The sequence below is a fragment of the Echiichthys vipera genome (assembly GCF_963691815.1).
Source record: "Echiichthys vipera genome assembly, chromosome: 8".
NCBI lineage: Eukaryota > Metazoa > Chordata > Actinopteri > Perciformes > Trachinidae > Echiichthys > Echiichthys vipera.
In genome coordinates this window covers 27,834,979-27,857,195 of record NC_139833.1, presented here as the reverse complement: position 1 = coordinate 27,857,195, position 22,217 = coordinate 27,834,979, and the positions used below count along the sequence as shown (strand labels likewise).

The following is a 22,217-nucleotide window of genomic DNA, read 5'->3' as shown; positions in this document are numbered from 1 at the left end:
TTGGCACACACCCTCTGGTCCCCCTTTTTAAACAGAGGAACCAGTCTGCCACTCCGTTGGCACTGTCCCAGACTTTCAAGCAATGTTGAAGAGACATGTCAACCAAGACCGCCCCTCCAAACCCAAAGCTTTCAGCATTTATGGACGAATCTCATCAATCCCTGGGGCTTTGCCACTGTGGAGTTGTTTGACTACGTCAGTACTTCCGCCAGAGATATTGACAATGATTCTCCATCAGCCTCAAGCTCTGCCTCTACAAAAGAGGGCGTGTTAGTCGGATTAAGGAGTTCCTTAAAGTGCTCCTTTCACTGCCCGATTACCTCATTGGCGGAGGTCACCAGCGTCCCGTCCTTACTGTAAACAGCTTGGACGGTTCCCCGTTTCCCCTTCCTGAGATGTCGAATGGTTTTCCAGAAGCACCTTGGTGCCTCCCGAAAGTCCTTCTCCATGACTTCTCCGAACTCCTCCAACACCCGCTGCTTTGCCTCTGACAAAGCAGAGGCTGCAGCCCTTTTGGCCTGTCGGTACCTTGCAACTGCCTCCGGAGTCTTCTGGGATAACATATCCAATGGCCGCATTATAAACGCTGGCCCCAACCTCCACAGGGATGCCAGAAAAGCTCCGCCGGAGGTGTGAGTTGAAGATCTCTCGGACAGGGGCCTCCTCCAGACGTTCCCAGTTCACCCGCACTACTCGTTTGGGCTTACCTGGTCTGTCCAGAATCTTCCCCCATCCTTTGACCCAACTCATTACCACTTTGGCCTAGGGTGCTCTGGTACCACGTACACTTATGAGCATCCTTATGTTCGAACATGGTGTTAGTTATAGACAATCCGTGACTAGCACAGAAGTCTAATAACTGACGACCACTCAGATTTAGATCAGGGTGGCCGTTCCTCCCAGTCACGCCTCTCCAGGTGTCTCCATCATTGCCCACGTGGGCGTTGAAGTCTCCAAGCAGAACTATGGAGTCCCCTACTGGAGCCCCATGCAGGACTCCATTCAGGGTCTCCAAGAAGGCTGAATGCTCTGAACTGCTGCTCGGTGCATATGCACAAACAACAGTCAGAGTTTTCCCCCCCTACCACCCGCAGGCGTAAGGAGGTGATCCTCTCGTCCACTGGGGTGAACTCCAACACCGCGGCGCTCAGCCGGGGGTTTGTGAGTATCCCCACACCTCCCGCACAAGCTCCGGCTCCTTCCCCGACAGAGAGGTGACATTCCACATCCCAAGCGCCAGCTTCTGCTCACCGGACCCAAGTGGTTCCTCCTGCGAGTGGTGGGCCCACAGGATGGAGAGGAGGGAGGTGCCATGTCACTTTTTTGGGCTGTGCCCGGCCAGGCTCCGTGGCAAACCCGACCACCAGGCACTCGCCGGCGAGCCCAATGTCTGGGCCTGGCTCCAGACGGGGGACCCTGCTTCCTCCAGGCAGGGTCTCTCCTACTCTTCCTTGTTTGTCCATTGAGTCTTCGATAACCATACTTAGTCTGGCCCCTCGCCTGAGACCACTCTGCCATGGGAGACCCTACCAGGAGCACTAGCACTACCAAGTCAGTTAAACTTCAGGGATATCAATCTGTCCATTTGGAAGCACAAGTGATTGTGAATCAATGTCATCTGCTCTGATGCAAATCACAACAGGTGCAATGGAGAGGCAACAGCAAGGCAATTCCCCAAAAGGGAATGGTTTTGCATTATAATTGAGCTAATTCCTGTATCCACTTTTGGCTTCAATGGCTGTTTTTCAACTCGGCAGCTTGTAAAAAACTTAGTTCTGGGTTCTTTACCCTCTTGTCAGTACATCCCATCACCAGAAGCTTTTAGGCATTTTTCTGATTTTTGTAAGCTAACAGAATTTACAAGGAGGGACCTTTACACTATCATGGATGTATTATTATAACATCCATGCACACAACACAAAGTCAATGAAGAGCATTGAATTCTGTCTCTTTGGCTCCAGCAGGTCATCGAGCCACTTGTTATACTTATAATTTAGTTTAATATTTACCATTTATAAATTACATTTGCCACAACTATCTAGTCTTTTATAATGTTAGATATATGTTCATCGATCTTATCTGAACCTCTCGTTATGTTCAGGATTGCATTGTCTCGTGTTGGTCAGTTATGTTTGTAAAGCACTTTGATCGGCTCATATTGATTTAAGTGTGTTACAGTAATAAATTTGACTTGACTTGCAATATAACGGCTGCACATGCGCATGCATACAAAGTGTAACCTGTAAATATGTAAGAAACACCACTTTCCTATCAACAACATGCGTGATTAAGTACTGTGAATATTTTTTGTGATTTATACTGGTTCTACTGTGTAAAATTTAGTGCATGTGTGTCTTTAAAATTTACAGCTGGACTGCACACAGCAGATGAAATGTTCAATAGTCTTCAATTCATGCCTCTGTGTTCCAAGGACATTCCCCCACAGCACATTAAGCTCTTACCAGTTCCAAAATTGAATGAGTAATTACTGTAATATATACTCTAGTGCTAATATTATCAACTAACCAAATTGGTGAGTCAGACATTACATTACAGCAGGTAAAAATAGATTTCCACAGGTGTCATATTGCTTATGTTGAGGGTATGTTGGCCTTTGATAGCTACAGTGAGATGCATTTGTGTCAAAGCAGGCCACCGCATACTAGATGACTTCAAAACACAGTCTTCCACCCCTCTGATTGATGTACTCAGTGTAGTCATAGCTCATACAGAAGCTACCTGTAGCTGATTCATAATGATCTTGGTTGAGGCAGTTTCATCAATGGCTGCAGGTTATAGATCAGTGGAGGTGGTGATGCAGGTAGTTGGTGAAAAAAGAGATCAGAAAAATGTAGCAGTAATTCACCACCCTTGAGGCGCTGCAATTATCGTCTCTCTTTATTATAGGCAAAGAACAATACAAAATACATAACAATCCATTAAGCAGAAAGAGCAGAAGAAACCTACCTGCAGACCGAAACGCTAAGCAACATCTTAGATGGAAATACATCAGGTATTAGATTTTGTCATCTTTGTGTTCACCTAACAAAAGCTTGCGTTCATGCTACAAACTGCGCACTGTGCAGTACAGAAAACATCACCATCACAACTGTTTGGTATTTTCCCAAAAGCATAATGCATTTGATAACAAAAGGAGTAAATAATCAAAGTGCATGAATGAGAGTTACTTTACTCTACACACTACAAACCTTTGTTGTTTTCTCACATATTCACAAAAGTTTGGAGGGTATTAGCTTCCACGGACTGGATTGAAATTTCAGAAAAACACACCGATGTAACAATGGATCTAAACAAGCTTTTAAATGCACTTGCTGGCACACATATGAAAACACAATACTGAATCAATTTCACATTGCACTGCACAATCAATTTCAAGCTAGTTTACAGTATAAACAGAAAAGCCTGCTGTTCAGGATGACACAAGTTTCTTTAATTTAGTTTGCTCAGTATTCATTCTGCTCAGTATTTAAACTGCTCTTCGGTTTATTCATGTATGTGTGTAGCTCATACAGACAGCAGAAAATGCTTCTTTCAATAGCAGGGTGAGCTACAGTATATACATACTGTGGATTGCACCAACTCATATGGCACTTTGTTGCAATCTATTTATTTACACATTCCATCATTGCTCTGCTGGTTTTGCTGAGCAGATACTTCACAGAAAAGTGCTGCACTGCAGTCTCAGGCAATATGGGTGAATTACTGCCACAACCGTTATCTGACCCTCTAACGAACAGCCTCTGTCTGCGAATAAGATTTACACATTTCTCCCTCATTATTATACACTGGCCGCTGACCCTCACAGGCTCCTCACAAATTCCACAGTGGTCGTCTTCACAGTGACCAAAAGCAACATAAAGCTAGTCTGTCACTGTTAAAGTCCCTGTAGAAATGATTAGAGTTCAGGAGGTTTAAATGAGCCGCTGTAATATCTGTCATTTTCATTACTCATGTCTTTTCAAAAGGTCTTGTAACTCCATAGCTGTGCTTTCTCTCTACTAGCGTGATTAAAATGTCATGGTATTGTGCATTTGGATTCATTTGAAGAACATGATTTCTGGTAGGGAGGTACATGAACAAAGAGGGATGACTTTTGGGTAAAAATGAAATGGTATCCAATGGTTTCTAAGAGTTGGCCATTATAAACGCTGATTGTGATAGAAAATGTTTTGATTAGAAAATTAAAAACTCTGACTTTATACTGTAGAATTAATAAGATCGCTTGACAACACACTACGTACTACTCAATCCCAACACAGAAGCAGCATATGCAGTTTTGTCAAAACTACTTGAAAACTATAATCATTTACACAACGTATTATTTATTAAAATTACCTAACTTTACTAATTACTTAAAAAGAAAAAGTAACTTGCTACATTACCAATACTGTCCACACACACATATTATAGCATGTGCTGACAATTATAACAGGATGTTGTGGTTTAACAAGCAGCAAGGCTACAGTTTGGAGGTAGCTAGCTTGACATTAGTCCTTGTAACTGCATGAAGACAGACAGCTAATGCAACACAATATGTATATAAGAAACTTTGAAGTTACCTGAAGTTGGATTTCTTTTGGTGGAGGCTATCCAACTCCCCACACCTCCAGCTCCCCTAGACCAAGCTAGCACATAGCTGACCAGTCTGCCATGTTGGATCGCATAGAACGCTCACTGAATTCTGATTGGTCGAGAGGACGTATCGCATTTAGGCTAAAAACAGGTTTGGAAAGGAACTGCATCTCGCGGACCATTTTAAACAAGGAAATATAGCGATTTGGCATGAAACACTGATGAAGCAGTGAATAGGTTCTGTATACAGCAAAGTGGCGTGACAAACTCATTTTTTAAAATTTGGCTTTTATCTCGTTTTGGAGAAGGGCTCTTCAAATATAGATATGCTGATATTCTTTAAAGAACATGTCAATTCCAAACTACAAAAAAATAAGAATTACACTGTAAGGGTAAATTTGTTGATGACTGGAACATGGAACTTCCATGGGTGCAGCATAAAGCAGAAGATGGTGTTTTCCTATGTAGTTCGCAGTACATGTTGGTTTTATGTGGTCAGGATAGTAAGGAGTGTTTGCACGTTAGGGACATCACTTACTAAAAGGTATAATTCAATTGTACTCATTATTGTTTAATAGGTTTTTGTTTTAATTCCTGCAAGTGAACATGACATTTGGGCAAGTAGAAAATGACCTGTCCTTGCCCTATGAAACCATAGTTTCAACCCCTGCTTTAAATAATTAAGATTGAATTGAATTGAATTTCAAATGCTTCCTGTAGCTTTTAGAAAATGTATGAGAGATATCCGCCGTGTTACTGTGACCAATGTCAGTCGTTGCTACCTGGTCTATGGGAAACACTGCTCTCTGAAGCTAATCCTTACTTACGGTTTTTCTGCAGTTCTGAATCCTACTAGGAAATCTTGAGTTCAACAAAACTAGTGACTTCAATTTAATCTTGATAAATGTCCATATAAATCTTGTGTTAAAAAGTTTTGCCAAGTCACTCAGAGCTTCGATATCCACTTCTGTAACTCCCTGCTGTTAAGTGTGAAATATTGTAGTGTTTAGTTGGACAGATTGTGGTTCTTTTTAAAGTAACGAAGGAAGTGGATAGAAGAAGTTTGCTTCAATTTAGTTTCAGTTTGCTGTATCAGTGTTTCAATAAATTGTAATTTTGCAAGATTCCTGAAAGCTCCATGCACTTATTTGGTACTTAATGCTAAAAATTAGCTCATCAGATAGCATCCTAATTTGCTTTGGGCAACTTGTCTTGTCTTGTCAAATAAAGGACATTTCAAAACATTTCCAAGAGAAAACCCCAATGGTGATATTCAATTGTAAGTGAGCACTTCATAAAACTTCTCTAAAATGTCCCCTGGGTGACTGAATCCATACTGCAGCTATCCTCTTTAGGTGAAATTATTGTTTTAGTCAGGCTTTGACATCACTCCCTGACAGGGAATGCTCTGTAAACGGCATCTCCTTGGAGCTTGGCAGGATGCTGGTGGGTAAGTACTGATCTGTCTGCATGTTTAGCTCGTCCATTTCTGTAGTGAAGTGGTCAGGACTTTCCCCATTGGACGTATCCTTAATGACACTGTAGGTTAGCGCCACACTGTAAGAAGCTGGTTTCTCCATACGCTGAGGGCCACAGTGACACAACTTCTTGAAAGAAGAACGGAACTTCTGGGACATGACGTTGTAGATGACCGGGTTGATAGCGCTGTTTAGGTAGATGCAGAGACGGCAGAAGAGAAGAAACCAGGTGTCCAAATAGGCCTTGTCCAGGAAGGAGTTGACCACCACCAAGGTCCGGTAGGGCATCCATAGCAAGGCGAATAGGATCACCACCACAGCCAGCATCTTTGTGACCTAATAAAATTCAATTATGTGTTAAAAAGTGCAACAAAATGAAAACACAGAAATCTGGGCGATTAATTGAATTCTGAGTGTTTTCATGCACATGGAGTCTATACAAAATACGCCACAGCACAAGGCATATGAACTATAGGCCTTTTTCAAACCAGACCAGGCGTTATAATATTAACAATGGTTTGTTCTATTTCAATGTCCAAGTACACCATGACTACGGGGGCCCCAAGAGCTCACAGCACTGCAACTTAAAACACGTGCAAATAGACAAAACACAAGCAAATTGTGAAAACATCTTCATCAATTTGACAACACATGCAAAACATTTAGAAAACACGCTGCAAATACAGCAACACAACACATTAAGAAAAAGCACTGCAAATACACCGCAACATAATACACTAAGAAAAAACATTGTGAATGGATTGTTGCACATGAAGAAAAAGTTCTGCAAATAGACTGCAACACAGTGGAAGTGTTTCCAGAGGACACTTGAAAGTGATGCACTTTCCTGCCCTACTCCCCACCACATACTATGGTTATACTAAGGTAATAACCTATGATTCCACCGTGCTTTCGTGCTACACTGGTGAAAAAAAGCAGCGGGTCTCTTTGGTCAACAAAGCTTAAGGGCGCACTCACACTGTCCATCCGAACTGTGCCCTGTGCTTTAGGGTAATTGCCCCCCCCCCCCCCCCCTCCCTCTCCCCCCGTGGCCCAGGACCGTTTGTACTCACATTACTCGAAATGATCGAGAATGCATATTGCTTATACGTCATCACCCCTCGGGGATTTAGTTTAGTCTGACAGTTTTTGAACGTTTCATCTGACCAAATCTGCAGCAAACACTCCACCTCTGCATCAAACCATAATGAACCGTTCGGCTGCATCTTTTGAAATGTCTGTCTTCGGGAACAGACGCATATAAACAGACATCAGGTCCGCCATCAACGCTCATGCCCATACATGTGCATCCGTGCTTTACTAAAGTCCACCTCTCTCAACCAGGCCGCGGCCGGCAAGCATGCTGTGCCTGGGCGCTATCAGTAACGAACTAGACATTAGCCATGAAGAATGCTGCTTTGGCACAGTCGGATGGACAGTGTGAGTGCACCCTAAGTTCGCAATCAATCCGTGTCTGCAGTATATGTATATATACTCTCTAGCGTCTATATAGTTGTTGGTGGCGGAGTCCGCCTTTACCATGTGAAAATTAAATTATCATCCCACGCACAAGGGATTCACAGGAAATTTTTAATTTATATATTACCTGCAAAAAAAAGTCATTCCTCTGTTTTATTTTTGACAAAGTAGCTAGAAAACAAGTGAATGCTGGGACCTGTGGTATGAAACCAATCTGCAACATTAACCACAGGTGTTGTCAGCTCAACCAGGTCTGAGGTCTGGGATAGGTGTACAAGGGATCTGTTGCACCCAAGACAATAACAAGTCATTTTCACCAAGCCTCTCTCCATCGGGGCAGGAGAATGACATACTGTATCTTGAGTGTGAACACAGCTGCATCTCCGCCTAATCACCTGACTTGAGTCAACTTGGGAATATTTAAAGAGATTAACATGGTGCACTCCTCAAATATTGATGGTGTGACTGGGATTTTAGTAGGTCTAAATAACAGAGTACCGGAAGACTAATGTCCTTTCCTAAGCATGCAGATTGTATGTAAGTAAAAATGTTACCATAAGCAAAACAAGCTGTTCTTTGGAAAAACTTTAAAACCAACCTATTGTAGATCTCATAATTTAATAATACTAATTTATTCAGATGCTGTTAATTAATTTTCCACAAGGAAAATTATTTGTACGTGCAATTTAACAAAGCCTAGAATTACTAGATGACAATCCTGATGTGAAAATTGTATGCAATAAAATGCCATCCATATTTATGTTGTGCCATCTCAGCTGCATTCAAGTGAGGATAATTTATTTGGATATGGGCACTACCAGCATGATCAGTGAGCAAACTACCTAATCATGGATCCTCATTACTTCATGATCTTAAGGTACTTCACTAAGGTACATGGTAGATGGTATGAATTGGAAACACGTGATTGTGTGGTTCATACTAATGGAAAAAAGCCCAAAACCTATTGGAATTGGGGTTAACTGATTAGATAATCCAATAGAGCACGGAGCTCCCTCTTGGTACCACACTCCCTGTCATTCCGGCAAGACTCCTGCCGGTGATCTCATAAACAAACATCTAGCTCCGATATTTACCTTTGTGTGTCTGCCTTTTATTTTGAACAAAGTAGGAACAATTTGCACAGTGTTATATTGCCCTGTTGTCTTATCAATGTTGCCAGTTGTTTTATGTGAGCTGCTTCATAATTCTGTGCTCCAGAGTTTTAAAAAGGTGATTCGGCTCTGTAACATAGAAAGAAAGTGGCAAACTAAGCTAGATATACTTTACTAGACTCAATCTGAAAGTAAATGCTGCTAGAGCACTTTAGTGCACTGTATATCAAAAAGTGAGTACGTATGGGTGACTGAGTAAACCAGGGAGCTTGGGGTCAGTAGTATAAAACAATATAGCAAACAAATTTGACCAAACAAATTAATTATAGATATACGTCTCTGGTGCCAACAGCTCCTGGAGATTCCGGTTCCTCCAAATGTCCCATTATGTGTACGCCAATTAAGCACAATTTATATTTCCATCACTTTAACTTAATACATTTAACAATATAATTATGTTTTTTATCATCAGCCTGTTGTTCTGAAGTGTTCTAAATTATTTTAATTTGAAACAGATACAGGAATGTTAAGTTTCACTTTAGGAGGTCAAACAGGAGCCGATCTAAAATATGGCCAATTATACCTATCAAACAGAGGGAATAAGAAGTAGAGGCCTGCCTCTCATACAAGCCTGCTTCAAAGCAGGCCCTTTACCTTTCGTAATTGAGGTAAACAAAGGCCCTGTTCACTATTTGAGGTAATATGGTAGGCATATGTCACATTGTTTCATCACCTTGATACTTCATGACTCTTGTTAATCTTATGTGAATTGCTTGTAAACATTATTTTGAAATGATGACTTATTTTAGAAGTCCAATGATCTTCAGTTTGGTCTAAACACAATGGATTGCCAAATGCGCTCTATCTGGGAGTGCTGTCAAGTGTACTTTTCAGGAAGCACAACCCTCCCAAATAAGACTATTAAGATGTCTGTTAGTGTAGGTTTATGACACTGCACAGGGACATGAAATATTTCCCTATATGCTGTTTAGTGAATGATCTATGCTAATTTCTTTTTTTTTTGTCACCTTCACCTCAAATGTGAAAGGAAGTGTTACCACTGTATTGCCTGTGTACATATTGGGTTTAATAAGCAGTCAGAGGAAAAGACAAATAATGTCTTTAAAAGGGGCAAAAAGGTTAACTTTGGAATCATCATTATGTCTATGGAACTCAAAACAATGAAAAAGTAAACACAACCAAAACACAAGGGTAAATACCTCTAAATTTATACATGATGTGAATATAATTCAGTCCATTATTCCACTTTTCTGGATACTCACATTATTTCCATCAGTAACTAAATAACAATGTTGCCAAATGATTTGCTTTTTAGTTTTAGTTGTGAGTCTGTCTTTGCTATCATTTTTAGAGATGAACCTGATGAATGACATCACTCAAACTGACGAGGAGGGAATTTAACTGAGCCGTGCTCCAGCTGGACACACGCTCTCTGTCATCACACGGTTAATGAACTACTACTACAAATACTAGCCTACTAATGTAACGTTAATGAACAAACAGTGTCCCACCTGTCTGCGGGAGGCAGTCGTGGTGCTGCTGGAGGAGCATGTGCCGATCATCCTCCCTCCCTGACTCGTCTCCTTCTTCCACTTCTTAGTGCTGCTGCCCTTGGGATCTGAAGGCAGCGGGTTTAGGAAAAGTATCCGGGCGATCAGTCCGTACATAACTGTGGCCAGCATCAGAGGCAACACGTAAAATACCGCGAAATCTGTGAAGTAAATGGGCAGGTAGTAACTCCTGGACACCTTGTAGGCGCAGCTGAGCAGCACCGCGTTATCATAAACCAACTTTTTTGTATCTGACAGAAAGAGCCACATGACGCAGTAGACGGAGGTGAGCGCCCAGACCAGCATGATGATTTTCTTTGCCCGGGATAATGTGCACAGGAATTGCGCTTTAATGGGATGGCAAATGGCGATGTAGCGCTCCACGGTGAAGGCGGTAATGGAGCAGGAGGACGCGTTTATTCCAAGATACTGGAAATAAGTTATCCCCAGGCAGCCCGCGTAGCCGTACACCCACTGTCCGTGCAGGGCGTCGGTGATGTTGGGCAGCCCGGCGGCCGTCAGGACTATCAGGTCAGCCACGGCCAGACTCACCAGGTAACAGTTAGTGGGAGTCCGCATGTGTTTGGTTGTCAGGACCACCAGTATGACCATCACATTCCCTACAATCCCCAACCCGCATATGAGGGACACCAAAAACACGCTGACCACTTTGTATTCAACTGTGTAGTCAGTCCAAATACCGAGGGGTGTACTGTCTTGCACCGACGTGCCATTCTCCACAGTTGTGTTATCCATGGTGAGGTTTTCCATAGCAGATGAAGGCTGTATCTTTGTAGGCTTTTAAGAAAATTCACAATAATTCATTGCAATAACCTGCCCCTCTCACCAGAAATTCAATGACTATAAATCCTCAAAAAAAAAACTCATCCACATATAATCCAGTCAATCTGTATTTTCTTTTCCACCAAACCCAGTTTCTGACTTTGAAAAAGCACCATATAAAATTCCAATAGGGTTTCAATACGAAAAGCAGATTGAGCCTCGGAAGTTCTAAGGGTGTAGATGAGGTGTTGCAGGCAGCTCCGTGCCCTGCTCCTGTCTCACTGCTCACACAATCATGACTGAGAGCTTCCTGCAGAGCCTCTCTGCTCCTGAGAGCCTCACACACTGCTCATAATGAGGTCACAGGCTCCCACTGAAACCACACTTCTCCTGTCTCATGTCAGAACTTGAGAGGGCTTCAATTATTGTGTTTCATACATTTGTGAAGTGTTTGCGAATACATTTGTCAACAACTCTAACCGATGCATTAACAGTTCATGAATGCTTGATAACACAGTATAACAGAGTTGTTATTATAGGTGATACCATTACACACATGAACAGATCTTAGTACATGTACAAATCATTCACAGTTTGGTGTAAATGTGGTCTCTTTAAACCTAAGCGGTATGTACAATGTACAATTTCGAGGTGCTTATACTTTACTTCAGTATTTCCATTTCATGCTATACTTTACACTTCTACTCGACTGCAGAGGGACGTTTTGTACTTTTTACACAAAATACTGTATATCAAGTCAAGTCAAGTCAGTTTTATTGTCAAAAAATTGCACTATGCATGACATACAAAATGCAAAAAATGAAATTACAGTCCTCTCAGACCCAGTGCAATCGGAATATACATACAACATAATAAAAATAATAAAAATATACAAAGAGTAAAAATATACAAAGAGTAAAAAATGTAAAGTGGCAGTGGATTGTAAAGTGAATAGATAATAATAATAATAAATAGACAGTAACAGTGCAATGACATTTGTTGAATTAAATATATATATATATATATATATATATATATATATATATATATATATATATATATAATTATATGATCTGTATATGGACCTTTTCAATGGAATTCCATTGCTAGGCAACAGCCTTGGTTCTTGTTACCTTCCTGTCAGCTGATCATCCACATACATTGCAACAGGATTCAAATTTGGACACGTTTAGAATGTTTGTTCACAACTTTGAAAAGGTTTATAGAATAGTATACATTGTTAAAAGAGTAAGAGTAATTAAAGAGTTAATTAGCCTTATCAGCCACAACATTAAAATGAATGGCACCGTAATACTTATCAAATAAAATATTATACATGTCGTGGTCTTGGGTTTTGGTTTGGTTTGTCTCACATTTTATTTTGAAAGTCTCTCTCCTCTTCCTATCTTGTGTGTGTTGTAGTTTATTGGTTCCTTGGTTATTTTACTCTGTTTAGTTCCAGTTCTATTTTATGATTATTGAGCCTCATTAGCAGGGATGAGCAATCCTGCTCCTGGAGGGCAACTGCCCTGCATGTTTTAGGTTTCTCCCTACTCTAACACACCTGAGGAGCAGGATTTGCCCACCCCTGCTCTTTAGTGTATCAAGATGCTTTTTGTTTTATGGTTTTGGTTTTCCGCGTGGGTTCCTGTGCTGCCATTGCCTCCTTTGTTCATCTACTTACCTGCACCTCCGTAAAAGCCTCATTAGTCCTTCCCTGCTCCCTGTGTTTTTCTCTTCCAATCAGCTGTTCTCCTCTATATCACCTCATTTCCCTCACCTGAGCTTCTCCACATATCTCTCCAGCTGCACTTCATCCCCTCATCAGTTGAGTTTGTATTTAAGCCATGGTTTTCAGTTCAGTCTTTGTTGGATCCTTTTTTTTTCTTATGTTGGGACCAGTTTTGCTTTCTTTGCACTACACTTGAAGAGTTGACTTTAAGTTCCTGTTTCTGGCAGTCTCCTGCATATGGGTCCACCTACTCCGTCCTTCATGACATAATAATTTAATCAGTCACAGGAGGGTTTTTTCTGCATCTAACTACTTTTACTTACTACTATGAATACACTTAGCTGATAATATGTAATTTTACTTGGAGTATTTACATGTTTTATTGCTACTTTCACATATATGATATGAATACACCCACATACAGTATATAGGGTACATCAGTGGTCTCTTACCCTGCTCCTGGAGAGCTAATGCCCTATTTGTCTTAGGTTCCTCCCTACTCCAACACACCTGGTTCTGCACCTTATCAAGCAGCTGGAACCGGTCAATGGTTTAATAATCATTAGAAACAGGTGGGATAGAGAAGGGGGATATTGGAAACGTGCAGGTCAGTAGCTCTTCAGGAGCAGGGTTGGAGACCCCTGCAGTACATTATACACACACACACTACATCTATCTACAGGCATAATACTGTGCTAATACAGTAATGGATATAAATGCCATTATGGTCCCTGTAGCTAAGTTTCCAGCTACCATACAAAGTTTTGCGTAATCTAAGAGACACAAAATGACCCCATAAAGCATAATTAGATCATTCTAGACTTCATATTGAGTGCAACAGGCACCATGTTACCTTGTTATACTCCTATTAAAGTGATGAAAGGAGATACAAATGCCCAAAAGAAGGACACGGTCAGTTTAAAATAACTCTTTAGTGCAATATTGTGATGATGTCATTTCATGGGGTGGCTCCAAAATGCTCACAGCATGATCTGGGACCAAGAGACTTGACAGCAGCCTATTTTCAGGTTCACTTTGTGTCTGCATTTTAGTACTGCAGTACAGTTTGTCACTATTTATATTGGTTGACTTGCATGTGAACCATGTGTTAAATGAACCAGGGAAAGAATCTGTGTGTCTTAGTGTTTCTGTATGTCTCCTCATTTCTCTCTTTTTGCATCTACCTGTATCTAGATAAAATCTCACGCCTCATCGACAAAAAAAAGGAAATGAAGGTTCCCACTGTGCAGTTAGATGACAGCATTGTTGTGGAAACAGAGGGGTCAGTTCTTTTTGGTGCTATCACAACACCTATAGCGGTAAAGCAATTTTCCTCCCTAGGGGTAAAGTCCTGTTACATTAAATAGAGGAGCTGAGGGATGTGCATCTGATGGAACTGCTTCTCAGTGGAAGAGAGTGAGAATGTCCTTCACTGTCTGCACTCATCTCTATCTGCAGGATATCTACTGTGTAGCGACAAACCGAGGTGTACATGCTTGTGATTAGCAACCCCCTCCCCTGGAGGGTTTAGGACCTGTAGCCAAAAAACAAACTCAACACTCAGCACTAGTCCAGATTAGTGTGATTGTTATTCCTAGGGAAGTTGTATGGGCTCGAAGGAAAAAAAGCAAGGTGGAGGGTGAAAAAAGCTGTTTATTTTACTGTGTGTATAACCTCCCCAGGGGGCTGGTTTAGCAATGAGAGCTCAGCAGTCTGCAGAAAAGCTGTCTAAAAGGAAGCACAGTTCACTTTACCGTGGACAGACTGTATGGATAAAAGGAATATTCGACTTTAAATGGCAGTGTTTTTAGAAGTCAGCAATGAATTATGATGGTTTAAGCGCTACTGAGTATATAATCTTCAGCAGGTTACTTCTCTTCGGTTCACAAGCCCCCCCAAATATTTGATATCAGTGTACGCATACATACTGTGTTGTATTCATTTCTTGTCACCTCTGTATCGATCCCTTCCATGTGTATTACATCATATCAGAGAAGGAGAAAATTAAGTGTTTAGTTCAGGTGGGAGACTGCAGTTTTAAGTGAATATTGATTATATTAATGTAAATGGTTATGCTTGTTATGATTCACGACTCAGTACATTGGTTTGTTATAGGTTAGGCAACTGAATCTATGAACCAAGTAAACTGATTGCTGTCTTCATTATTTTAAATATGTATAACTGCAAACCATTGATTTATAGATTGATAACCTCATTTTATTCCCATGCCATTTTCTGCCAGTTGCCAGTGCTAATGGGGGACGAAGTATTCAGATCTTTACTTAAAGAATACATAATATTTCTTTATAACAATACATCAAATGATAGTGTGAGAGGTTGCTCATAGTGATGCGAGAATTATTGCCTAAATTTGCAGCTTCCCTTAGCTTTATGGAGTGTTATATTGAGTTTCTGCTCATTATTAAGCTTTACTGTTTTGATTCACTCTAACAGGGCCATTTTCAACAGCAGGCAGCTTCAGCTCTGGAACCCTACTGTACACTGCCTGCTCAGCACCAAACAGTAGACAGACACAGTTAGTGATGAGTTGGTGAACACAGTGGAGCCTTTAGCAGTTAAAGAGGCAGATATGTCCCCTGGAGTTGGTAGAGATGAAAAACAAATCTAAAAATGAGTAAGTACTGAAGTTACATTCACTACGTCTTCAAATGAATGATATTGTTGATTCGTAACAGCTGGATGAATAAATAAGCAACTGTTTTCGAACAAGTTCACCGTATCAACTTAAAAGGTGATTGTATGTTAATGTTGTGTTGACAATGTTTGTGCCAACTTTTCAGAAAATGCAAGTTAAAGTAAAAGTAGTAAAACAACACAGAAATACTTACTTAAAAAAACAGTTCAACATTTTCAGGAAAACACCTATTTGCTGTATTGCCAAGAGGTAGAGGGGAAGATTGGTACTAGTCAGCAGCCATCAGCCTCTTAGCTTAGCACAAAGACTGGAAACAAGGAGGAACAGCTAGCCTAGTTCTGAAGCCAAAAGGTAACCAAATCTTCCTACCACTTCCTGTAAAGCTCTTAAATAAATATTAAAGAGGCACCGGCATTATATACATAAAATAATTCAATTCAATTCAAAAAACTTGTCCCCGGGGGGCAATTCAGGGCACACAGAGCAGCAAATAACGACAGTGCAACTATACAAAAACATTTTAACCTAACACAAGAATAAAGTGTAAAAGAAGAATAAGTGTCAGTGTCATAAATAAGCCATCAGTGTCATAAATAAGCCATCAAGACAGGTTTTTTCGTGTATAAACTATAAACGGAGAAAACGGGGAGAGTCGCTTACAGCCGGATGTGGCTAACACTGATTAGCTCGAGGCTCGGTAAAGGCATTAAAAAGGCCGTTTTAACCACTATTCCTGCTCAAAATAACATCAAACCTCTGCAGTAGCATGATAAGAGTCACTACACATAAAACGAAGCACCAACAACGTAGTTAGTGGACCCGGAGTTTATTGAGAGTGTTTTGGAAGACTTACCAAGTGGCCCCGGTAGCAGCTCCTCTCGTAGTTAAGTCCATTCAAGTCGATTACCAAGGTCAATCCAAAAAGGAAGGAGCCCATTGGTGCTTTGTTTTCTGTGTAGGGACTCTTATCATGCTACTGCAGAGGAGTTAAATGTGGAGTAAAAAGTAGAACATTTTCCTCGGAAAGAATAAAGAGAATAAAGTAGAAGAAAATTTAAAAACTCATAAGAACATCTACATTGTAGTCATGTACAGTACTTGGGTAAATGGTTTCCATCACAGATCAGTGCATAATTTCACCCCTGCTCCTGATTCTGATGCAGTTCTCTCTTACAGTGAGTCTCCACTGCCATCTCATGGTAAAACAATGCTACTGACACATTAAACAAGAGATGAGCCAGGTTACTGTACATATTTGGACCATGGCACATTTCATAAAGATGACATGTATCTGTATGATCTCAAGGTACATGAGACTGTGTCTACATGTACACCGTTAAGAGGTTTGGAAGTCCTTAGAGACATCCCAAGCCAAGTCTCCAAGGACTGAATAACTGCCACCCCCATTTAGGCTGATATTTCACCTTCAGTGAATACAACGATCACTGGTGAACATGAAACAAACCATGATGGAGAGCCAGCCACATAAAGCTGCACACAATGAAGAAATGTTGCGACGAAATATCTTACTGTTGGACACATTCACAAGTTCTCAGCAGTGACTTCTATTTTAATATAATGCATTATTCATCCACTGCAGCTTTAAAGAGAGATGTCCTTTTGTTCCTAATTGGTAATTAAGGGGAAACATCCCAACAGAAATACAGAGGCACAATTTAACCAATGCAGCAGTGCCAGCAGACTACTCAGTGATTGGCTCATTATATTCACCAAATATAAATGACATCTTTGGCCTAAGCTGAAGATTTTCTCATATACCTAATGAGTGAAACTCATCCTGTCTAAAATGTTTGCTTTGTCCATACTAAGCAGCTGCTCTGACTTTGCTTACCATTCAGCGAGCACAAGGGTACCAAGAGCAAAACTGCACTTGACTGTGTATTTGTCAAAACAAATGGGATCCAGCAGCTAAGACAAAATGTTTCCTGTGTTATAATGAGAGCACCATTAAAACTGGGCACATCAGAATAGCTGTGAGAGATAACCAGTGCTCAAGATGGAAACAGAGAGGCAAAACACAGGGACAGACAATTATCACCAACAGCTATTGAGAGCCTTATAATGCAAAAGCAGCTGTGCTGTGAGAGGATAACGTCTCATTAATCATGATAAAGAGACGATAAAGAGAAGATGGGTCGATGAAATGGTAGAATTAATTATCTGAGTCGGCTTGCTTAATCACCAAAAGGCTTTTTTTTCTTTTTGTTAAGTCTTATCTTAGCTTCGAGCATAAATCTTTGCCCACGCACACACACACACACACACACACACACACACACACACACACACACACACACACACACACACACACACACACACACACACACACACACACACACACACACACACACACACAGCACGAGGACAGCCATTATTATTGTTGTGTTATCCCACAGTGTCTTTGTTGGGGCCAGCCCCACCACTTCAATTAGCAAAGTCACTGTAAATTAACTTGAAGGTTCAACTACTAAATATTTCATAAGAGTGTCTGCCACTACCGCACCCATCCTCTCAAAAAGAGAAAAAAAACATCCACACTGAACCTTAGTGTGTCTTACCCTTAATTCCCTTGTCATCTTGCTGTCTGCATGCACTCACTCTTTAAGAGCTAGTGGAGGGTTTGCATGCCAGACTTCCCAAAGAAACCCAGGGCACTGTGTGCACCTGCTTATTAATAATCTACAGTCCCTGCTGTTGTGACACTACTCTGCTGGAGACCTCAAGATGCCCTCTGGCAACTGGTACTGAAATACTGAAGGTTTACTTTGACCTACAATATTTAGACCTTCAGTGAAACATGACTTTGGGGGTCTCGTGGGTCTTCATGTTCATTTAAGAGAAGCTAAAGCTAAACAAAGCCTCCACTGTAATTATTTACAAGGTGTCAGAAGTGTATGAGAGGAACAAGAGGAGTCTAATTTAATCCCCCAACAATTTTTCCTTTGATATGCCAGGAGAGAGGCCAGACAGGAGGTAGTATTTTGTTAGACTCAGAATGAACAAGCTAGACAAAGAAGATGGCGCTGTGCAGCTGAGCAGCCTCATTTATGTAACAGGAAGTGAATCCAAGAATATCTACAGATCGGTTGCATTCATGATGATGGACTTAGAAATGACTTTGATAGGGTGCTTGGAAAGTTTGATGAGTACTTTGTACCAAGAAAGAATGTAATACAGGAATGTGCATGTTCTCATCAGCATGCACACAGACCAGGAGAAAAGCTAAGACTTTTATCAGGGCTTTGTATGAAATGTCTGAGCATTGTGCACATGTACAGTTGACAATATCCATGACTGAATTTCTGTTGGAATACTTGACAAAGATGTCTCAAATAGGCAGGCTGAAGAGGTTGCTTTGTAAGATAGCATTCAAGGACAGGTAACAGGGGCAATAGACCAAATCACTCAACTGCAGCAAAAACAACAAAAACACTAAGTGTTTAATGGAAAATATGAAAAGTGTGGGAAAACTTGTAAAGATGAAAACTGCTCGGCTAGGATATCCATGTAAAATACATGCAGCACGGTTGGATATCAGAGTAGTGAGTAGGAACAGGGAATCAGTGGGTGAGGTTACAGAGCAAACAGAGCAGCTGCAGTCATACTTTCTTGGGGCTGTAAAGCAGATGGCTCATCAGAGCAATGGGCCGTCAAGTTGGTAGTGGGTTCTACACCGGTTGAACTCAAAATCAATGCGGGGGTGGATGTGAAGATACCTACAACTCACCCATCCCATGAAAAACACTGTAGCATGCGTATATTCTACTGGATAGCCGAGTTGGCATGCTGTAGTGTATAGGCCAGATCCAGAGCATTGTGATGTACAAAGGAAACTCACCCACTCACTGCATATACCATCCATGGGCGTATTGTAAACAATGAGGTATGCTGTCTATGAATGTTGATCATGTGAGGACTGTGATGAAACTGTGGGCAAGAGAGGAAACCAACAGGCATATATTGACCTAAGCTAAAAGACAATGTTCAGTCATATGGTGTACACCCAGTATGACACAAGCCTCTCCCTATGCTGCAAGGATGGAGAGAAATGGCATCATTGAGAAGGTGACACATACTTACTGACTGGTGTGCACCCATGGTGCCACTCTCGAAGAGGAGCACAGGTACAGCCTGCATCTGTGTTGAATTCAAGAGGCAGAAAAAGGCTGTGAGAAGAGAACATTATACCTTGGCTTCTTCAGATGAGATCACAGCAATGATAGGTGGGGCCATTGCCGTTTCTTCATTTGCCATCCCCAGTGTTTTCCTGCAAATACCATTGCATCCAGACATCTGTAAGATCACTACCTTCATTAAGCCATTTGACAGGTTTAATTTCAAGTGGGCACTGTTAAGCATAACAAGCACACCTGGAACCTTCCAGAGGAAGAAAATGGAGACCCTGCTAGAGGGGCGCAGAGGTTTACATTGGAAGACATTATTGTATATAGGGCTACAGAAGAGAAGCACAACACTCACTTGGAGAATTTAATGAAGCATATAGACGACAGTCGGTATGCAGCCCAATTGTGAGGTGGATCCAGCCTGACCCTGACAAAGTAGAAGCTATCAGCTGTCACCACCAGCAGATGTGCAATAATTTAAAAAGACGCAGGGGATGGTGAATTACCTTGGAAGATACATCCCCAACCCCTCAATGGTATTTCACCAGACGCCTGACAAAGGAAGAAACACACTATGCCCAGATTAAAAAGAAGGGTCTAAACAGTGAACTGAAATAAACACAACAAAGGAACCTCTCATCCCCACACCACTACCTGAGCAACCCCGGAAGAGAAGTGTGTGAGTGCAAACAACACAACTACCTGCTATGCTCAGACTATGCCCTTGACAACAAATGCTATACTCCACTTTGTTGTCTGAACAATATGACTTGAATGTGAATTTTTTACACTATTTGAGGCACTCCTGTCTGTGACCTCTCCGTCACAATTGAGCGCTCTATGGTGTCCCCGACTTGGACTGCAAGGAACCTGGGTGTGACATTGGATGACCAGCTGTCCTTCGTTGAATTCAATTCAATTCAATTCAATTTTATTTATAGTGCCAAATCATAACAAAAGTTATCTCAGCACACTTTACAGAGTAGGCATAGACCACACTCTATGACTTATTTATGATTTACATAGACCCAACAATTCTCCATAGAGTACGGTGGCAACGAGAACCTTCCCTATAACAGGCAGGAACGTCGGACAGACCCAGCTCTATGGAGGACGGACATCTGTCTTGACAAAATCATCTTAAAAATAACAACATAGCTAAGGGCTTGTAAGCCCTAGCTATAAGCTTTATCAAAGAGGAAAGTTTTGAGCGTACTCTTAAATATGGGGACAGTGTCTGCCTCCCGAATAACACTTGGGAGTTAGTTCCACAGGAGAGGAGCTTGGCAGCTGAAGGCTCTGCCTCCCATTCATCTTTTGGAGACTCTAGGAACGACAAGTAGCCCTGCATTCTCAGAGCGCAGCGATCTAGTCGGGTAATACGGTACGATGAGCTCTTTAAGATACGACGGAGCCTGACCAATAAGAACTTTGTAGGTAAGAAGAAGGATTTCAAATTCTATTCTCGTTGCTAACATCTCTGCAATAACCTGCTCCTGCAGATTCTCCACAACATCAGGGTCTTGTCATCTCCCGCCTAGACCACTGCAAAATGCTCCTTGCTGGTGTGCAAACGCCGTCTAGGGCTGGGTATGAACCTATGGTAGGAACTAGGGCTGCCCCTGAAAGGTAAAGATTCAGTCAGAGACCCCTCAGTCAACTGAGTGTTCAAGTTAAGCACTCCTAGGTTTTTTTTTGTTGTTTTTTGTCAGTGTGCAGTGTCCCCAGAATTAGCTGCAGAGTGAGCTCTCCTCCCTTTTACACTGCTCAGCTTCTCACGGTATATGCAACTTCAAACAAAGGGTGAGTCTAAGTGAGACGGAGGTAGCTTCTGCTTTTTGCTTAGAAGTGATGAATGACAGCTCACAGCAACTTTACAATATAGTCTCTGGCTCAGAAAAAAATGTTCTTGCACATTTCTGATCTGTCATTAGTGTAAGCAGCATGCATTAGCTTGGAGCGCTATCTTGGCTTGTTTACTATATTACATGAATGTCTGGGCTAACTAGAACATCCTGCTGAACTGGCAGTTCAACAAAGTGTTCCTTGATAGTCTATGTGAAAATAGGAACGTGTAATGTGTGTATACTAGCAAGTCAGTTAAATAGAGGAGAAAGGAGACGGTGGTCGCATCTGTCTGTTGCTTTTATTTACATGCCTTAAAGCCGCCTAACGAGTCATGCATCATGCCGTCCATGCTCTAACTGTTAAATAAAATGGGCTTTTGCCACAAAATAGAGGAGAATTATTGAATACTTGTATGAAACAGCCATATCCTTATTGGACTTAAAAAATGCTGAGTGGGGTTTATTATTAACTTGCTTAAGTACTACTACTCTTTTATATAGATTTTAATTTAAACATGGGCGTGTCAGCCACCACCACACAGGAAAAAAAACCCTCCACACTGAACCTCTTTGTGCCTTTCTCTTAATTCCCTTTTCATCTGCTGTGTGCACGCACTCTCTGAGTTTGAACCAAAGACGAGCTGGTGGGACGGGTCTCTGGCCTTTTCCCTGTTTCGCATGCACACAGTTCTACTCATTCATATTCACCTATTTCACTACAGAGTCTGCTAATGTTGGGGCACTGACCAGCTTCAGCAGCACTTGGAGGAGCTGGAGGTGCAGTGAACTCAGTCACTCCCTTATTTATTAATTCACTTCAT

General features: G+C 41.4%; 1 protein-coding gene across 1 annotated transcript; it reads right to left on the bottom strand.

The window, feature by feature from the left end:
• Positions 1–5,966: 5,966 nt before the first annotated feature.
• On the bottom strand, positions 5,967–11,004 carry trhra (thyrotropin-releasing hormone receptor a; the record flags this gene model as incomplete). Its single annotated transcript, XM_083918899.1, has 2 exons — positions 5,967–6,407; positions 10,195–11,004. The coding sequence occupies 2 exons, from the start codon at positions 11,002–11,004 to the stop codon at positions 5,967–5,969; spliced, it is 1,251 nt and encodes a 416-aa protein (XP_083775025.1).
• Between the last annotated feature and the right edge of the window lie 11,213 nt (positions 11,005–22,217).